Below are 20,321 nucleotides of genomic sequence, written 5' to 3'. Positions count from 1 at the left end.
TATGGTCCTGTTTTTCCCAAATGAAAGTAGGTTCCTGAAACGATCATTAGAACTTTATTAAGAGAAACCTATCAAAAGAAAGTAAAGTATACACATTTGAGCTTTAATCATCATTATGATTTAAAACGTTGCCATTGCTTTTCTCATCACAAAACAATTGCTATTAAAGGCAGCAGGAGAGATTTCTGGTTTCTCCTTCCACACCTGAGGGGACACACGCACGCACAGTGCACACACGCACACACAGACGACGCGTGTGGTGGTGGTGGGGCGGGGCAATCACTGAGCGCTCTGGTCCACAGGCAGAAACAGGTTCCGGGCAGTTTGAAGCTGAGTCCCAGACTGCACTGCCTAGGCAGTTCTGATGTGTGTCCTGACTGAGAACTACTGCCCTCAGTTCTCTGTTCCTTGGATAATGGATAATGGTGTTAACCATCCCTGCTGTCCTCTTATTGCCTGCATGTGAAGTTGCCCAGGACTAGGGTGCCAGTAGGACTTCAGAAGGCTTTACTCTAGTTAGCCTGCTAAGCTACAGCTGTGTAAGGACCTTTTTGTCATCCATTCCTAATTCCTATGGTAAGATTTTATCATTTGAATAATAAATCATATTCAAGTGAGAGGTAGTTGGGATTGTTTTACTCCTCCCTATAGCAAACCTGTAGGGGGGAAAGTCAGCTGCGTGGTCTGCAGGGAAGGAATACTTAGGCCACTCACTGCCTGCTCCTATCAAGGCAGAATTTAGGACAGGAGGCTTGTCCTTTTGAAAAGAGACCCCTCAGTGGGTACTGGATCAGACACAGGCCTTTTCTTGGCGCTACAGGCCACTTGGAGTGCTTAGCACATGCTTGAGAGAGGCAGGAATGGTGCTTGCATATGGAGAGCTAGGAAATGCAGGAAGGAGAGTATTTGGGTTGGAAGAGGGGCATTTCTTTGTAGCCAAGTTAAGCTTGATGTACCTGCGAGACAGCAGAATGGCAGTGTCTAGTAATCATTTGAATATATGGGATTGGAGCATGAATCTGAGCTAGAGGGAGGGAATTAAGTGTAGCTGTTCAAATGCAGAGAAAGTATGTAAAATAAAAAGTGGGTAGAAGATAGATCCTACTAGGGACTGTCAGCACTTAAGGGACAGATCCCCAGAGGAGTGGCTACAGTGGTAGGAAACCCAGCAGAGAACCCTAAGAGACACCAGGAGAGGTTCAAGAAGGAGAGTATGGTCCAAACGCTAAATGCTACCAAGAAGTTGCTCATGTCATAAATACCATGTCACTGAATACCTACTCTGTGTCACTTTTCTACATGTGGGGGGTGGAGGAGAGAACAAGTTGGATAAATAAAGTTCTCGCCTTTATGGAGCAAGTGTGGAAGACGTAAATTTTTTTTTTTTTTTTTTTTTTATCGGAGTACAGTTGATTTACAGTGTTGTGTTAGTTTCAGGTGTATAGCAAAGTATAAGTGTTTTTTTTTAATGAGTGTTTTTTAAAAGATGACTATTTCAAGTGGTGGTAAAAACCATGAAGAGAAAGCAAGGTAAAGGGATAAAGTGATTAGAGGGGCTTACTAGAAAGCTCAGGAAGAGCCTCTTTAAAGAGGTAACGTTTGAACCCAGGACCTGGCTGAACTGAGGAAGATCAGGTACGCTGGCATTACGGGCAGAGGGGACAAGTGCAAGGCTCTGAGACAGGAACTTGTTCTGTGTGTTCAAGGAAAAGCAAGGTGGCCATTGTGATCCGAGCGGGGAATGAGGGAAAGAGCATAGGTGATGAGGTCACGGAAGGACAAGGCCGTACCGCACAGGGCCTCGTAACTTGCAGGCCACGGGAAGAAGGTATTTGTTTGATGGGAAGCCTCTGGCAGATCTGGAGCAGGCGCATAAAGTACTCTTAATTGAAGAGGCTCTCCTGGCTGCTTTGGGGAGAACAGACTGTAGTCTGTTGGGAGGCAGAGAAGTTAGGCAGTGGCAGCGATACAAGTCAGAAGTGACAGACAGAAAAGCGGTCAGGGTACCAGTGAAGGTAGAGATAACAAGAAGTCCTAACAGATTGGAGCAGGATACACTCAAGTGCAGGTTTTTGGTCTCAGCGACTGGGCGTGTGGCAGTGCTCTTTCATTTATGAGGGAAGGCCTGGGGAGTGGAGCTCTGGGACGAAGAGCTCTGGGTTGTTTGTGTGAAGGCACCGGTGACCACGGCAAGAGTAGTCTCTGTAGAGTGGTAGCAGCAGGAGGCTGACTGAAGTGGGTTAAGGAGAGGATGGGAGATGAGGAGCTGGCCTCAGGCCTGAGGACGCCGTCTAGGGGCAGTGGGGGACAGGCTGGGGACATGGAAGCATTCACACTGGAGGAAGCCTCTGACAGGGAGAAGTTGTTCAAAAGGAGACTAACTGTGGGCACAGTGCTCTGCAGAAGTGAGGTGGGATCAACTTCATTCATAGGAGAGTTAGCTTCAGTGAAAAGAAAGAAATCTCGCTTCCTCCGAGACAGGAGGGCAAGTGGGATAAATGAATATCAGCACGTGTACCAAGTTTGCCAGTACAAAGGTGAGAGGAAGTTGAGAGATTGCCAGTGTCGTTTCAGTGCCTCTGATGAGTCCCATAAAGTAGAGAGTTGAACCTTGCGGGGAGAGTCGTTCTTAGGGCACTAGAGAGTGCTGAGTTCTTTGGGGAATGGGAGCCGAATTTCACTAAGAACATATAATCTCAATACCCGTGTTTGAAAACACAGTAGAGTTTGGAGGGCATGGGCGAATCTGAGCTGTCAATCTGATAACCCTTCAGAGAGTAAACAGACTCTTTCAAACTGGACATTTTTCTTTTTGTCAAATGGCATATACACTCTTCTACAGAGGTAACAACAAATCACAGCTTACCTCTCTAATCTTTGCTCAGCTGTTAACTCCATCCAGTTCTTTGTAGGGTAGACATTTGATACATGTAAAAGAAACCGTGAAATCATCTCACAAACCGGCAGGTTTAGAGGAGCCCCAGGGATACAGACACAGGCAGGTCTTCCCACCTTAAAACCAAAAGAATTGACTAAGCTGCAGATTATGTAAGACAGAAATGAATAATGAAATGATAATGGAGATGTGAAAAATTGGGGCTATGAAAAGGACTACCCTTTGTATGCATGTGTGTTCCTTCAAAAGGCACTAAAATATGGGAATACTTGACAGTTGTAAAGCCCCTTTGTACTGCCTGTCCTGCTGTGCCACGCAGCAGCCACTGGGAGGCTCTCTTGACCACCAGTTTTTATCTTCAAGTTCATGCCACAAAAGGACTGGTGAGTGACTCTGAAGAGAAGGTAAAGATGTGCTCAGTCTTACCAGAATTTTACACACTCAAGCGTTATGTAAAATCGCCATGCAACCACCACCAGTCTTGTAGTTAACATTGCACGTGATAGGCACTCAAGCATTTACTGAACAGTTGAAGTCGACACTGGGCTGTATGTGCTGCCCTTGACAAGTGGGAAGGTAATAATACAATGCGTGTCTTTAGAATGCCCTTTGCTGAGATGTCCTTTCATTCCTGTGACCAAAATTGGGTTGGAAATTCACACGGGCAGAGTAGAAATATCAGACTCACAGAAATATCTGACTTACAACTGTGACCTGGCCTCTGGCCTTGGCTTGGCTGAGCAAAGTCTTTGTAGAACCTAGGAATAAAAGGGGTGTCAAAAAGAGATGAAATCTGTCATTCCTAACAATTCTTATCACAGCACTTAAACTGAACGAAAATCAAAGATCAGTGCTCTACTTTTGCAGGTTTACTTAGAAAGGCTTTTAACTTATGCTGAGATCGACATTTGCCCCACTAACTGGAAAAGAATTGTTTTGGGAGCCATTCTTCTTGCCTCCGAGTTTTGGGACGATCGGGCTGTATGGAATGTGGACGACTGCCAGATCCTCAAGGACGTTACAGTTGAGGACATGTGAGTTTGTAAGGTTACCGTGAACTTTCTAACCATTTTCCAATACCTCATTTGCTCTCATAAAGTTTACATTTTTAAGAAATGTTACATTTTAAGAAAGGTTACCTTGTGCAGAGAGCTGAAATAGACATAAAATTACAGCCTTCTTTCTATCTAGCTGTAGTATAACAATTTGTATTTCCCCTCATTCATTGGTAGGTCTTGATGTGTTATTGTTGTAATATTCTGCTTGAGAAATTGAAATTATTTTTCTGGTGGTTTTTGCCAAACATTTTACAAGCTCACTACCAGAGCAACATGGTACAGTAAGTAACTTGACAGCTTTCTTAAAGCTGTCTACCAGGTCCAGTCCATTTTTAAGGGGCACATGCCTGGTCTTTGAAGCAAGTGGCCACTGTTAAGGTCTTAGGGCCTCTAGACTACTGACAGGTTATAATTTCAACCTGAGTCACACATTGTGTATTTGCTTTTGCTGGTCTTTTTCTCCTTTTTATCTGAGGTTCTGTTGTTACAGAAACTATGATGTACAGGTAGCCACATATAAAGGTTTCAGATCCCTGTGTTCCTGTCTCCTCCCCTAAAGTCTGCTGAGCTAGGAAACACCTACCTCTCAGGTCGTCCGGGAAGCATCCCTGGGGCCTCACCCAGGGCACTCAGCAAACACAGCGGCACTTTGTGGGGCCTTGAGTTAACTAGGCAGGTTCTCCTCACAGATGGCACGCTCACATTGGCATGAAACGCCAGGCTTCCAATCTGGCTCTGGTGAAGGGCCCCAAGGGTGGGAAGCAGGATGAGCCAGAGAGGTAATTCCAGCAGACTCTCGAAGTGCCCGCTTGACAGTGAACCTGTCTTTGTGGGTGGCATTCAGGAAAATGTGAAAGGACACCTCTTGATTATATTGGACAGCAGCGGCCGATCAAGATGGCAGGCAGGGGCAAGAGTTTGTTTTTGTTACCTTTGCCCCTTACCCTAGATAATTCACAATTACCAAAGTGCATATTTACAGCTGAAGCGAGGAAAGCTGTGACTAAGAGAAGGGACCAGTGACTGTCAGTAGCTGTCAAAGTGGCTTTTGGTGAAAATGCCCACTTTGGTGATCATGTAAACCAGGTGGTCGTGGTGATATTGCTGGTAGCAATCTTAGCAAACAGTGGAACAGCAGATAATGAATTTGAAATGAATAGAAGTACTTTTGGAAGTTGCAGAAACTAAAGTGACGTTGACCAACACTATCATCAGTCTTTGAACTGGTCCCTTGAAGGAAGGAAAATTTGTAATCGTGAACACCATCCCTGCCATGATGGCAGCTGAAATTTTCTCAGAATCTGCAGCTGAGCTGACTGGGGCTCTGGTTCCAGGTACAACATCCGAGAACATGCAGGGAAACGTGTGGGTGTTCATAGACATTGAGCCCAGGAGCATTGGCGGCACTGTCCAGCTATGAAGAAACTAATTCTAAACAACGCTTTTCTGTGTAGAACGGAGAATCACCAGGAGTTATGTTTATAATAGGCTGCTTTTGTTTATGATCTTTGGGAGTTGGAAAGCATTACAACAAAGTGTTTAATACACATTTGTTTCATCCCTCTGCTGTTGACTACTATTTGTAATGGTCTCATTTTGAGTCTGAATTGAAAAATTGCTGTCTATCAGCTTTTCCTTAAAACTTTCTAACATCTCTGTGTCTTGTTAAATATATATTTCCCTTCAAAAGAGTAAGTTAAACTGAGCAGCTGCTGTTCAGACAGTTTGCTGCGCCTGTAAGTGGTAGGCTCTTCAGCCACCTAGCCATTTACAAACAGCAAAAAACACAGAAGATGCATATTCTGTAGGCATAATGCTTTTCTTCAGTGATTAAAGCTCTATTAATAGACATGTTAATCCTATGAAGTACTGTATTTCCACACAATTAAAATGTATTAGTGGAGAAAATATAAAAGGGATAGTGAAGTGCATTTATTCCTGTAGTAAATTAAGTCCTGATTAGCTGATTATCAAAACATTATCTGATTTACATTTCTATAGACTTCTGGCCGTATGAACAGGAAATTAATTTTGGAAGTAGGTTCAGTTAGGTTTAAAGTTCAACAAATGAGAAACCTCATTTCTGCTCATACTCTGCTCTCCATACAGGAGAACATGGAGCATTTGTTGATTTATCCAATGGATAAAATATTAACACTTGAAAACCAAGAAACCAAATGTATTGTAAAATAAGCCACTTGCATGTTTGTTTGGGTATTTATCATTTTTATCTAATCAACTCTCTAAAGTGATTGCTGTGAAAAGTGGTAAGATTTACTCTAACTTTATATTTATTTACTTAAACATTTGGCAAGCAAATGGCTGGATATGGTCATATAGCAGAAGCCTGCTCCCAGCACTCTACTTTCCCACTTCATTGAATTCGCCCTCTGTGGGCGTGTGCAGTCTGTCCTGGCAAGGGGCGGTAGGTCTGAACATTCTGGGCTGCTCTCCTAACACCGGGGGCAACAACTGCTCTATCAGAGGTCGTATCGTAAAGTGGGTTTAGTCTAGCTGAGACATAATCTTACTGCCTTCCTAAGCTTAAAAAGTGCATCCTGTCCTGTCATGGTGACGACAACTCACCCTAGTAAGGTTTTAAGGTGAACAGAAACTTGCATTATGCCCTTTGACACAGCCCCATGCACGGGGTGGGGGTGGGGGTGGGGGGATTCCCTTTCCCATCGAATGTAGCTTATTTATTTATTTACTTGAGATGAATCCTTGTTGCCTCAAGAGTTTTCCCCCCTCAGAGATAATAGCAGTGGCTCTCGATGGATCCATTTGTTGCCGTGGTGATGTGCCCACTCCTTTTGTTGGCTCGTCTCTACTTCAGTAAGCCCCTTCCTGTCATCAGCCCGGTGAAAATGTCTGCAAGTTCTTCAGAGCTAATAAACAGCATACATCATTCCTTTCAACTGATCACTAGAGCGGGGCCTCGTGAGTGAGTGTGGAGCATGAATCGTACAGCTGCACTAATGGAACTCTGAAGAATGAGCCCCTGAGTCAGCAGCATGAGTGCATAAGAGGGCCATGACCTCTTCCCCCTTGTCCCAGACTCAAAGTGCTGGGACGCAGAAAGGACCACAAATAGCTGTACCTTGTTTGCACATTAGGGTATTAATCCAGCTGGGTAGCCATTATTGGTTTCAAAACAGTATTTAGAGCCATCCTAGTAGCTCAGAATGGTATTTTTGAAGATAGCCCAGTTGACTAAAATTGTCCTGTGTTGGTTTTGTCTTCTCCTCCTCCCCCAGGAATGAGATGGAAAGGCACTTCGTGGAGCTACTTCAGTTTAATATTAATGTTCCTTTCAGTGTGTATGCCAAATACTACTTTGACCTTCGCTCCTTAGCAGATGACAACAACCTGAATGTTCTATTCACTCCTCTTAGCAAAGAAAGAGCACAGAACTTAGAGGTAAGGCTGTGAAATCACTAACTGGGGTTTTCTGTCAGCCACCGAAGCCACACCTGTAGCTAAATTATATTAAGCAGTGATTAGGAAAATGGAAAGCTGTTAACAGTTTGAAGAGCTTATTGACCCGTTGGCATCATATTTCCTGTGTCTTTTATGGTTTATACAGGGATCCCACATTATAAAAAAAAAAATTGTCTCTTCTGTAACCATAATTCAGAATACTTTCAATCATATTTAATCTGTTCTTAATGGTTTTCCATTTGAACCTCTACACTTACATATAACCATACATGAATAATTTCTTAAAATTGTATCCCTAATCAGATGTACCTACAGAATCTACTTACCACTCTTAACTGTCTGTTTTTTTTTTAATAATTGATGTTTTGGACTATTTCTACTGTCTTGATATTTTTAATAAATAAATAAATGTATTTATTTATTTATGGCTGCATTGGGTCTTCGCTGCTGCACGCGGGCTTTCTCTAGCTGCGGCGGGCGGGGGCTGCTCTTCATTGCGGTGCGCAGGCTTCTCATTGCAGTGGCTGCCCTTGTTGCAGAGCACGGGCTCTAGAGCGCAGGGTCAGTAGTTGTGGCGCACGGGCTTAGTTGCTCCTCGGCATGTGGGATCTTCCCGGACCAGGGCCCAAATCCGTGTCCCCTGCATTGGCAGGCGGATTCTTAACCACTGCGCCAGCAGGGAATTCCCTCTTAACTGTTTTTTACTCAGCTTGCAGTTCGTGTGTGTGTGTGTGTGTGTATGTGTGTGTGTGTGTGTGTGTGTGTGTATCACAGTTCAGTCCCATGAGTTTATTAGACAAAGCATCCGTGGCTAACCTGAGAGACCTATACTTGGAAGGTATAATGTGGATTCAGATACTGGATGTAGAAAGTACATGAGTTTTTAATATAAATGGTAACGTACATGGAACAACGTAATACTTATGGCTTATGATTTTTGGTGGGTATACAGCAAAATTCACAACTGAAATGAACACATTTAAAATTGATACTTTCTGTGGTACCTTGGTGGTACTTTAGAATAAGATGTTTTTCTACCATAATTTATGTGCAAGTGAAATAGCACCTTTCAGCACTTGTCATTAGACCTCTCCTACCTTCAGCACATACCTACCTGATTAAAATTTTCTTAGAGTATGTAATAACTAATGAAAACTGAAGAGAAGTTGAATAGCTGAGTAAACACTGATTTTGCCCAAGTGTATGTCCATTACGTTTAAGGATCACGTGTGTAGGTAACAGATGATATTGCTATTAGGAGCCTATCATTAGGAACCCAATTTTTAAGTAACTCTAAGTTATTAGGGCAAGTTACCCCTTGCCCCAGCAATCTAATCATAGCCCTTAAAGGTTATTACCTTAGGGAACTGTCAGTTAGTGTAGATATCAGCTATCCAAAGTAGCAGTAACTATGAACTTATCTAAACGAATGGAGATGTGTGGCTTATCAATGATGCTTTTTTTGTTTTTTTAAGGTCCGAACATTTTTTTCCCCCCTAATTATACCTATGTTCTACCTGATTGACTTTCCTAGGCCATTTCCAGATTGTGTGACGACAAATACAAAGACGTGTGTAGAGCTGCTATGAGAAGGTCTTTCAGCGCTGATCATTTCATTGGTATTCGGCGCTCCAATGCCATCCTCTCTTAAGGGAGAAGTGAGGGGTTGTAACATCATAAACCCCTCGAAACAAAGACTGGAGAAATATCACCTCTCCTGCTCAGAAACCAGCAAAGTTAGTATTTTCACCTTAAAGAAAGACATTGAATTCAAGAGACTCATGGACAAGCGAAGATTATGCTCATAGGAAAGAACGGGACCTCGTCAATGTAACACGCTCTTCTGTCCTTTTTATTGTAAACAGAGTTACAAAAACCACTCCAAAGCTAAAAGCTCCCAATCCACGCACAGATATCTGCTCCCAATCCACGCACAGATATCTGATAGCTGTGAGCTATGTGACGTTTTTTAATTAATAGTTTAAATTTTTAGACTTTAAAGACACTAGCTATATAACTTCTATGTTTTTCTTACCTCACTGTCCCATACTGCTGCATATTCCTTTAGAATCAGTGCAGTATTACCATCAAAAAATGGGACTCCAAAAAAAAAAAAAAGTAAAAAAAAAAAAAAAGAAAAAAAAACAAAAAAACAAAAAAAAAACAAAAAACAAAAAAAAACAAAAAAAAACAAAAAAGAAAAAAAACACAAAAAAAAAAACAAAAAAAAAACATGGGACTCCTAACAACTCATAAAGCCAAACTTCGGAACAGACTGTTGTAGCATCGTTAGGTTTTGCAGGGTTCTTCCTCCCTACTATATCATTGAAGCTGCTAGTCATTATTGGCAATCAATTTAAACCAAAAAGCTGCTGAATAACACATGTCATCCAAATTCTTTGCAGGCAGTACTTATTAGCATATTAGCATGTTTGCGATCATAAACAGAGAAAGTAGGTTATTTCCTTCTATTGGGTCCGTGCTGCATTTCTTGTTAACTATAATGGTGCTTCTGATTTTGTGATGATTTTCCTCTTTGTTATGTACTTGTGTTAAAGGATATTTTCATAATTCCAGCCAACATGGTGGTCCAGTAATTAACAAGCCGGTGATGAAATAGAAGGTGTCCCAAAAGTCTTAGAACAATTTTAAGCTTTAATATAGTGTGCTTGGATACTCCAGAACAGTGTCGCAGAAGTATAAATGCTAGACTGGCAAAACATCACTTGAAACTTTAATCGAATTTCTTCTAAACTCATTTACTTTTGTACATTTTAAACATTAAGCTTTTATTTTTTTATTTTTTATTTTTTTAAATGAATTAATTTATTTAATGGCGTGTTGGGTCGTTTCTGTGTGAGGGCTTTCTCTAGTTGTGGCAAGCGGGGGCCACTCTTCATCGCGGTGCGCGGGCCTCTCACTGTCGCAGGCTCTCTTGTTGGGGACACAGGTTCGAGCCCTGGCTTGGGAAGGCCCGTGAGCCACAATTACTGAGCCTGCGCGTCTGGAGCCTGTGCTCCGCAACAAGAGAGGCCGCGATAATGAGAGGCCCGCGCACCGCGATGAAGAGTGGCCCCCGCTTGCCACAACTAGAGAAAGCCCTCGCACAGAAACGAAGACCCAACACAGCCATAAATAAATAAATACATAAATTTTAAAAAATAAAAAATAAAACAATAAACGCTTAACGTTTAAAATTTACAAAACTAAATGAGTTTAGAAGAAATTCGATTAAACTTTCAAATGATGTTTCGTAAGTTTGTGGCATTTATACTTCTACAAGTATCAAAGCTTAAAATTGCACTAAGACTTGAGGGGATACCTCCCCTCCTCTTTTTAAAATAGTCCTTTGCAAGGCTGGGCTGCTTACCTGCTTGATCACCTAAGTTTCTTTTTTCTAGATTTGGTGAAGGAATTATGAACAACAGTGTTAATTCACATGTAATAAATTGAAAAGAACTGGACCCTAGTAGTAGTGACAGGAGAGTAAGTGATACGAAACAGCTTTTCTATCCTGTGTGTTAACCTGGCTGTAGGTGTCTCACTTCAAGTTCTATGTAAGAGGAAACATATAAACCTTAGGAACCCTTACCTCAGGCTTTAAAAGGCAGGGAGGTCCAGTAATCAGTCTTTTTGGAGATTGGTAACGATGTCACCTAAACTTGAAATATTAAAAAAAAAAAAAAAAAAAAGTGTTCTCAACTATGTGAAATCTTTCTCCTCCTACCTTCTCAAATGTAATCCTAGGAATTTTGCCTGTAAACAAAGCATTTCTGGGCCAGAAGTACTTTCTCTCTTTATAGCAAGGCTTCACATTATACTGAGTGCTGCAGGTTCCATCATTTTTAAGGGACAGAGACATAAATGATAAATTATGGTATATAAAATACTACAATCTACCACCTCAAAAAATATTGTTTATGGAGTTTGGAGCTTGGAAATTCAAGTACTGATTGCAGTTTTATTTTGAAAAGAATGCTACAACTTATGTGGTTTTTCTTCCTCATGTTTATATTAAAAGAAAAGCTAATAAACTGTGTTTTAATTAAAATATATGGCTACTGTGTTTGTAACACTTCTCACTGTTCACATAACATTACAACTCTGCCTAACTCAAATGTTTTCAGTCAGCTCTGATAGTCGGGCCTTAAAGCATTTTCCAACTAACCATTCATAAGTTGTTTTGACCCCTGCCTTTAGTTAAGATGTAGACATTTATTTCTTCAGCTTACGCTCTTTTCAACCTGAAGATAATCTAGTCCACTTAAAATCACTGGCTACAGTGCTCAGTGGCATAATGCATTAGATGGCATTTTTGAATTGTTTGTTATGGTGCCAAGATGGAAATGCACATTGAAAGATAAAAGTAGGTAAATCCACAGAGAAAGGAATTACAGGAATACTGTAGAATCAGAACTTGTTGTTTGAGGGTTTCAAGCAATTGAACAGGAAAGAAAATGGAAGAACAGGAAGCAGTAGAATTGTGGTTGCTGTTAAGAGGGTGACTTTTAAACAAGCCACGTAATTTGACTTTAACATGCTATTTCACTTAACATTCAGTTGGAAATATACCAGATCTCTCAAGTTTCTTTTAGACCCTAGCCACTGCACTTGAGCAATATTCCATCAGTCCTGATAGTATTGCCGTAGTATTTCCTCCACCTTAGTTACCTTCCTAAGGTCACATCTTTAACTTTGTTCTTGTTGAGTTGCTGATGAGGAGAAATGATCTGATTTAGTACAGAAGGGAAAAAAAATCGATCACAAGTCACTGTTTATATCAATAGTTTGCACCGCGTAGTAATATGCCAGTTACTAAGCAGAAATGCTGACATATCTCGAGTGGTCGAAGGTTTGAAAAAAAAAAAATTGGGGGTAGGAACATTGGGCATGACTGTAGCTTCAAGAACAAGTTGGTAGAATAAGGGGAATCGCTAAAAATTGCTTTTCCCCTTCAGCTTTAATTCTAGAGGCAATACAGCCATTTTAATAAATGGGAAATTGAGGCAACTTAAGGTAAAAATTTAAACATCACAAAGTAGGTTCTCCAACAAATATGGGGCATGGAAACTAGTTATTAATAGGGTGGCAACTATGGCATGTTTTTCCAGATTTTTATACCGAGGAAGGGTTTGTTCCCTAAAGTAGTAAGACTATAAAAGAATATCTGACTACCTGAACTCAAATTTTATTTTTTCGCTTTTTAAGAAAAATTATTTTTCTCTATTGGAATACTGACATCTGTGCAATTTTAACTCTGGTATACCGTGAACTGAACTTTATTCTTTACAAGGAAAAGACAAAAGTTTGAAATGTATGTTTGAACCAAATTAAATTGCCATTTTTGTATGTTAAATTCATGTGGTTGACCCTAAGACAACTTCTTAGGGCCCAGTGTTTCTGGTTAAGAGAAATTTTTTCCACCCTGTATCAGATTCCATCATGACCCTATGCTTTCACATTTACTCCTAATGTACCCTGTATGCCCATTCTTGAAATTCAACAGCACTAAATCCTAGTTTTACAACAGGTCAAATTTCATTTCTTAGTTTTCCCATTCTATAAAATATACCATTCCTTGATTTTTGAAAAATGCTGAAGCCAGTATTTACTGGAAAACAATTCACTCTGTATTCAGGTTATGCAATGTTTTTGGAAATGTTTACCTATAGCGTGTAGGTTAGCTAAAATCTTTCATCACCCAAGACTTCTCTCTAACCACATGTAAAATGACTACGACTGTTCCCTCACCCAGAAGCCGCATTCTTGAGTATAGAGCTATTTGGTAAAGCACTTGACAGCTGGTAGGGGCTCTCCCAGGGGTAAGTGCTAATTTCTATGCAGAATCTGTAGATTACACCCAGCATCTATCAAGTTAAGGATTAGATCACCTAAAATCTTAACTGTTAGCCACTCACCAGCCTGGCCAGCCTGACACCGTGCCAGCAAGAATACAAAAGATCTAGGAGCCCTTCAGAGACACCTGGTCCCTTGTACACAGGTGCAATCTGTTTGGCTTCTGAGGCAATTTCCACTAGTCCGTTTTAAATGGGTTTGGCAGATGAGATAACATGTACTTCATGTGAAAGAAATGTTATGAATACCAGTTTATGGTTTAGGATCGCTAACATGCAGAAAGAACCAGGAAAGTGAAGTAGTATAGAAATTAAGAGAAATCCAGAGTCAAATGAAAAGAGGTGAATGTTCTTTAAAGAAAAAAAAAAAAAAAAAAAAGGAACAGGTTAGGTGATTACTTAACTGCTGTGAGGGCAGCTAAATAATTTGAATGTGATTAGAGAAAGTCAGTGACAGCCTCAGAACCTAAGGTCCTCAAGAATATGTCGATCTCTACTTCAAGACCTCAAATTACTCTGCTAGCTTTTTCTTACAACATCTATTCCTTCATCTTACCGTTCTCAATTCTACTGACCTTTACTTCTAGCTCCCCAGATGGTGGCCCTTTATCTCCTCACTGTGGGAACCGACTCTTCCAAACGCAGGGCATCAGTGTTTTGTCCACCTCCCACTGCCCTCTCTCAACAAGGTCATCTCAGCTTCACCCTTTGACTCTCTGCTCGTGTCCAATGTGGCAGTGCTTGATGTTGGTTACTACTATGAGCCATTTCTAAAACACTATCACCAGGTTCCAGGAAATACAGGATTTCTATGGCTCACGGGCTAACTGGCCCCTTGTAATCCCCTTTAATCAACTACTTGAGCCCTCCTGTGTTCCCACAAAGTAGTTGTTCCCAATTTGCTGCACTCACTCCCCTGATCTGCCCACATCCCTAGATGTATCTCCTCAGGCTAGGCAGCAACCCCACCTTCCAAACTCCAAAACTCATTTCATCTGGCATTAGGAATAGATGCCTCACTTCTTAAGGTAACCCCTCTCATCTAAGGGAGAGGATTCCATCCCAACTCTTCAAATCAAATTTCTATATCCAACACCCCCACCACCAGGATGGTGGTGAGGATGGGGCAATTTGACCTTCCTCAGCCCTTGACATGTCCTAGTGTTTCTCAAGATGTGGTCTCCAGACCACCTGCCTCTCATGGGCTGAAAGTCCCTGTAAGAAATGAAGCTTCTCTAAATGCAACGCGGAATCCTAGAACAGATAAAGAACATCAGTGGAAAATCTGGTGAAATCCAAATGAAGTCTGGAGTTAACAGTAGTGCGTTAATGTTGACTTCTTAGTTTAACAAATGTGCTATGATAATATGTTAATATTAGGGCAAAACGGATATATCTTTGCAACTTTTCTGTAAACCTAAAATCATTCTAAAAGTTTACTAAAACAGAACAAAAAGACCTAATTCTTGGATCCCAAATTCATCTCAATTCCTGGAGCTGAAGCCTGGGAATCTACATTTCTAATAGGAAGCCCAAATGATTCTTATGCAGACACAAATTTGAAAACTAGTCTTTCAATTCCCTTTCCATTCCATGCCTGAATGGCTGCTTCCTCCTTGTTTTACTTACCTTAACCTGATTTCATCTTTTAGATCCTCTCAACCCTAAAATATAAGTACTATCATTATCCCCCTTTCACAGATGAGAAAGTATAAGATGCAGTACACAAACGAAGTACTAAGAGCTTAAGTAATTTGTTCAGGATCAACAGCCCATGAATGATGGAGCTGGGAGTTGAATCCCTAATCAGTCTAGCTCCCAAATCTATGCACAGAACCATTCTACTTCCTCTCATTCTGTTGCACGTAAGAGCTCTGTAACTAAATCACTAAAAGAAGCATTATTACCTATTTCTCCAACTTCCTAAGTCCAACAGTGCCCCCCTTTTCCACTGGGGGGAATGAACAATGAGAAAGCATTGGGAAGATGTGCCAACTAGAGACCTGGACGGGTAAGGCACAGTGGCTCTTGCACCAGGATCCAGCTCAACTGCTGTATTCTCTGTTCTCCCAAATGCCCTAACATGTACCAATCTAATAATGCTCATAGTACTCACTTTGATGCTAAATTAATTATCTCAGGTTTACTAAGCATCTGTCCAGATTGTCAGGGAAGTGCCAACTCTAAATCAATTTACAGTTGGCCCTCCGTATCCACAGGTTCTGCATCAGTGGATTCAACCAACCATGGACTGAAAATACTTAGGGAAAAAAATTTCAGAAAGTTACAGAAAGCAAAACTTGAATTTGCTGCACACCACCAACCATTTGCATTATATTTACAACTACTTACTTAGGATTTGTATTTGGTGTTATAAGTAATCTAGACATGACTTAAAGTATAAAGGAGGGTGCGGGGGAAGATGGGAGGATTGTGCGTAGGTTATATGTAAATACTGCACCGTTTTCTATAAGGGACTTGAGCATCCATGGATTTTGGTATGGGGTGGCACGGGGGGGAGGGAGACTACTGGAACCAATGACCCACAAATACAGAGGGAGAACCATATATCCTCTTATCTTAGCTGGGTTCCCTGACTTGTATTTAGACCTTAATACAAAGTTGTGGATCTAACTGCTGAATGATGAAGTTTTGGGAGTTTCTGACTGCAAACCAGACACACACAACAACAGCAGCACTTCTATCCAAATTGCTTCAGTACAGAGTATAGATGGAGGGTTGATAAAATAGAACACAATCTCAGGTAATGTCTCTGTTCTTATGTGTATTTTCCTTCATTTCTTCAAGTGAATCATGAAACAATCACAGGATCAGCAGGAGAAACCTATGAAGTATATTCATTCAGGTAAAACATGTTTTCATTAGTTCTCCTTCTGGTGATTGGAATTTCTTTGATTTTATTATCAATAAAAACGTTGCCACTTATATTCAAAGTACATCCGAGAAATCTGATCATGAAGTTAGAATGCACATACCTCCTTCAGATACTCTTAGAAAACAGTGTCTCTCCATGAAAGCATGAGAAAACTACTTGTACAGCATCTTATTTGCTTTACCATTGCTTTAATGCACTTTAAAATTTAGCTACATTAATTGGGAACAAAGAAACAAAAATAGACATTTCTTTGTTTTTCATAAATAACTACTCTCCATATTTGATAAAAATCTCAAAGCATTATTTTAACTTCCCACAAGTATAATACATACAATTTTTTTTTTCTGAAATAATAAGGTCAGCAAATTAAGTATCTTGGCACTAATATAACCACATACAACTGCTATTCTACTGACTTCCAGGAACAAAACAAAAACAGAAAACTTCTTATCAAGATGCTCTGGGTTTCCTTTTGCTAGTGTTAGGGATCCGGAATTATAATCATCTGCCAGTAATAATTTTATAGATTCTAGTTGATTGTCTACAAATAAAATATCGCTGGCTCTGCTTTGTGAGTTCTGGATTTGACATGACACTAACAATACCGCATGGGACAGGCACTATACACACATGGAAATCAGGAAAAGTACTGAATGCCCTGGACTCGAACTACTGACTCAGTATGTGCCTCACTTGGCTCAGTAATAAATTCACCTGCACCAAACCCGTATCAAAAGTCACTAAATCTCTCATATATATAATATATATTATTTATATACACACCCACAACACATACACACTATACATACAGTTTGTAACAACATGAAGTAATATTGTCTTCAAATGATGTACCACAGACTGAAATAAATCCTGTAATTGTCATCAAGCTGCTAGAAGCTTTTGAGAGTTCTGAGCCAGGTTACTTAGTTACTTTCATCCTGCCTACCCTTCATTCACCCTGCTTTAATGTCTTGGTAGCTTTTTCTTTCAAAACCACCCTCCTCGACCCAGGCGTATTTCTTTCCCAGGATCCCTTGATCGGACTTTGGAGGCAAGAGAGGGCATGCAGGGGGAGCAGGAAATCCTCAGCCACTGTACCTCACACCTGCCTAGATTTGTGATGTTCTCTGTCCTGTTGGCCACATTCGGTGTTAGAAAGCAGTTATTCAAGGCTTTGTCCCTCCTACCCCCCTTGGTCTTTCTGTAGAGCACAAAAGTGAAAGAAGCCTCTTTAGCAGGGGTAGCAGTTCATTAAAATATACAACTACATTTCCTAGCTCTGGGGTTCCCATTCTGTACTTGAGACTGCAGGTCGCGGATGCTGTTATTAAGGTGCGGTGTGGGCTCCATGAGGTTTTCTCCTGGCAGCCGGTGTCGGGATTAGTGCAGCCCTAGCCCAGGAGGAAACGGCCTAATGAATACCAACTTGGAAACAGTGGTGTCAGCACGTTATTTAAGCTTGTACATTGCTCACAATTACACACAATACACACACAGGCTTATCACTGGAAATGACTACGAGAAAACATGACAAAGGTTTGCAAGGATAAACCAATAAGGCACCAAGAATACTTATTTTCAGCCAATTTAGACAACTTCAAAGTGTGAGGTTAATAATATAAATTAAAATGACTTCCTAAGTCTTATCAACTGATTTACTGAGAGGTCACATATTAGTTCCTTCTAAATCTTTACCCCCTAATCTGTGATGGGAGACGTTGCTTACAATTGAACCATGAAAGGGACAGCCCAAAAGCTGTACATGTGAAACTAAACTGGGCCTTAAATCCTCACTAAAATCACAGAGCTGGCTGTGAAGAAGCTGCTAAATCACCCCACAACCTTCCAGTTTATAATTGTTTTCATGAGTGTGGATTGTTTGCCTAATAAAAATAAAAATCAGAAGAAAACAGCATATGAGATGGAAATAGGGGGCGACCATAAATAGATGGGCTTCTCTGCCCTGGGTAGCGGGAGGGGTGGCTGAGGTAAGACTTGAGGGAAGCAGGTGGGCTTCATCTTTGAGGGAAGGGAGGGGGAGAGCAGCGGTGAGAACAGAGGCTGAAAACAGAGGCAGCTCTGAGAGTTGGCCTGGACCTAGACCTCCAAATGCATTACCTGTATTGCCTTTCCTTGGCTTAGTATCCTTTGTCTTAACTGTCTTTTTTTTTTTTTTTTAAAGTAAATTGGTTGTTCTTTTTAGGTTTGGTATGTTGCCAAAATGAAAAATAGTTGTTTTAACAGGAAGAATTAAATCACTTCAACCACATCATCCCACAACTTTTAGATACATTCTGCATCATCTTTACACTCCTCCACAAAAAAAAAAAAAAAAGGAAGAGGAAAAACCCAAATTAGTCACAATGACCTAAGGCAGCAGAATAATCTTTGTACTTTCTGGGAAGAAATGTTAACTGAGGGAAGAGGTCAAGGTGATCAGAAAAGTTCCTCATTTGAAAAAGAAGAGAGGAACTGGCCCTCAGGCAGGGGATCTATTTCAAGGTTCTAAGAAGCTTCTGAACAAGTAGAGGAATTAGATGTGCAAAAAGTTCTGTAGCTCTGTGTACAAGGTTTTGTCGAATATACTGAAATTTTGATTCAGAGGATGAGTGTGTAAGAGCAGTGCATTTTTATAAACGTGAATAGCTTCTGAAAGTCCATGAAAACTATAACACCAGGCTTCTTTCCACCAGCAAAGTGCTTAAATACACTATGGAAACTATACACTTGTTTACTTAATATCCATAATGTAAAAACTGACCTGGGCTTAAATCTGACTTTTCCAACTTTGGTATAAATGAAGCGCAAATCCCTACACTTGCTGTTTTTCTAGGGAGACATCCTCTAATTTTAATTGTTTTTGCCATTTTAGCTTCTTAAATTTAGTCCCCACTCAGTCCTGGTCACTGGTATTCTGCTGGCCAATGCACTGTCACCCCCTTCCCCAGTAATGGCCTCACACTCTTCTTGAATGAATGGTTAAATAGATTAGGAAAGCAAACAGAATTTTTAACAGTAAAGTATGTATGCGTGGTGTGTGTACGTGTGTATTCATCAATACATAGACTTTAATATATAAATGAGGGAATGGTTCAACAGATTAGAAAAGCAAACAGAATTCTCTAACAGTAAAGTGTGTGCTCATCACTATATAGGCTTTCTCAGAAGAGGAGGAAGAGAAAAATATATTGAGGTGAGGCGGGGGGGAAACAGCTTTCCTTTTGCTACACTGATCCATGTTTTAAAAGCTTATGCAAGGGTGTTATGGGTCTCATTTGTTTTCAGAGGCCGCAGAGGGCAGTGTCTCGATGCTTTTGGAATATCTGGCTGTAATCTAGTCCAAAGTCCAGGGACACTTATTTTCCCCCATCGCTGCCAGTGTGTGTTCACAGGACTGCATGGTGCGCGCCCGCCGCCGCGTCCCGCCCGCCGCTCTTCTCCTCCCCTGCAGGGGGATCCGCGCTCCAGCGGACTCCTGGGGGCGGTGGCGGTTCTCCCGGGACGCGCCGGGCTCCGCTCCTCCCCCGCCCTCTAGCACCCTTTGGCCCACCTCCGGCGGGTATTGAACTGCGCGCGGCGGCGGCGGCGGCGGCGGCGCTGGCTGCAGTGGAGTCACGGCCTCGGGCTGACTGGCCTCTCCCGCCCAGCCTGGGTCACCTGCTTCTAATGCCCGCCGGGAGGCTCCGCCCCGGCCCCGCCCCTTACAAAGAGGGTTTGAATTGTTTCCCGCTCCCCCCACCCCTTCCTTCTACTGGAAGAAGGCGGCAAAAAGGCAGGAGGGCCTGAGTTCTTGAGGGACTCAGGACTGCACTTTAGGGCTGAGTCGTTCTTGTGTCCTGGATCCCACTTACACAGACTGGGAGACAAAATTGCAGAATAGCCCTCTTCCTCCTGCTTATCAACAAGACTTTGTGAGAAATAATGAGGAATACGTGTATTAATCCCAGCCTCAAAGTTAAAAGAAATAAATATAAATCTCTTCACAAACATTAAAACCGTTAATAAATATGTTTAAAATGTACTTTACCTCTTTCCTTCCCTGGGATTCTACAGGTGCTTATATTTTTTTGGTTTTTTGGGAACTACTTGGCACTCAGTGTCGGCAAACATCCCAGGGTTGAAAGTAGTGGGAGTTGAAAAGCTATGGAATAGCAATCAAAAAGAAAGGGAAACCC

General features: G+C 41.3%; 1 protein-coding gene and 1 long non-coding RNA gene across 3 annotated transcripts in view; both read left to right on the top strand.

The window, feature by feature from the left end:
- LOC309653533 (cyclin-Y-like protein 1) overlaps nucleotides 1–9,422 on the top strand; it is a 33,972-nt gene extending 24,550 nt beyond the window's left edge. For both annotated transcript variants that reach the window (XM_082478459.1, XM_082478458.1), the window contains 3 exons: nucleotides 3,764–3,930; nucleotides 7,212–7,374; nucleotides 8,930–9,422. In XM_082478459.1, the coding sequence (XP_082334585.1) occupies nucleotides 3,764–3,930; nucleotides 7,212–7,374; nucleotides 8,930–9,046 (447 nt within the window). In that variant the 3' untranslated portion in view covers nucleotides 9,047–9,422. The remainder of the gene's footprint in view (nucleotides 1–3,763; nucleotides 3,931–7,211; nucleotides 7,375–8,929) is intronic.
- LOC309653534 overlaps nucleotides 1–20,321 on the top strand; it is a 250,798-nt gene that overhangs the window by 163,593 nt on the left and 66,884 nt on the right. The gene's annotated exons all lie outside the window — the stretch shown is intronic.

The sequence above is a fragment of the Balaenoptera physalus genome (assembly GCF_965194825.1).
Source record: "Balaenoptera physalus genome assembly, contig: HAP1_SCAFFOLD_559, whole genome shotgun sequence".
NCBI classification, from domain to species: Eukaryota; Metazoa; Chordata; class Mammalia; order Artiodactyla; family Balaenopteridae; genus Balaenoptera; species Balaenoptera physalus.
The sequence above is the reverse complement of the archived record's forward strand: the minus strand, read 5'-3'. Positions and strand labels throughout refer to the sequence as shown.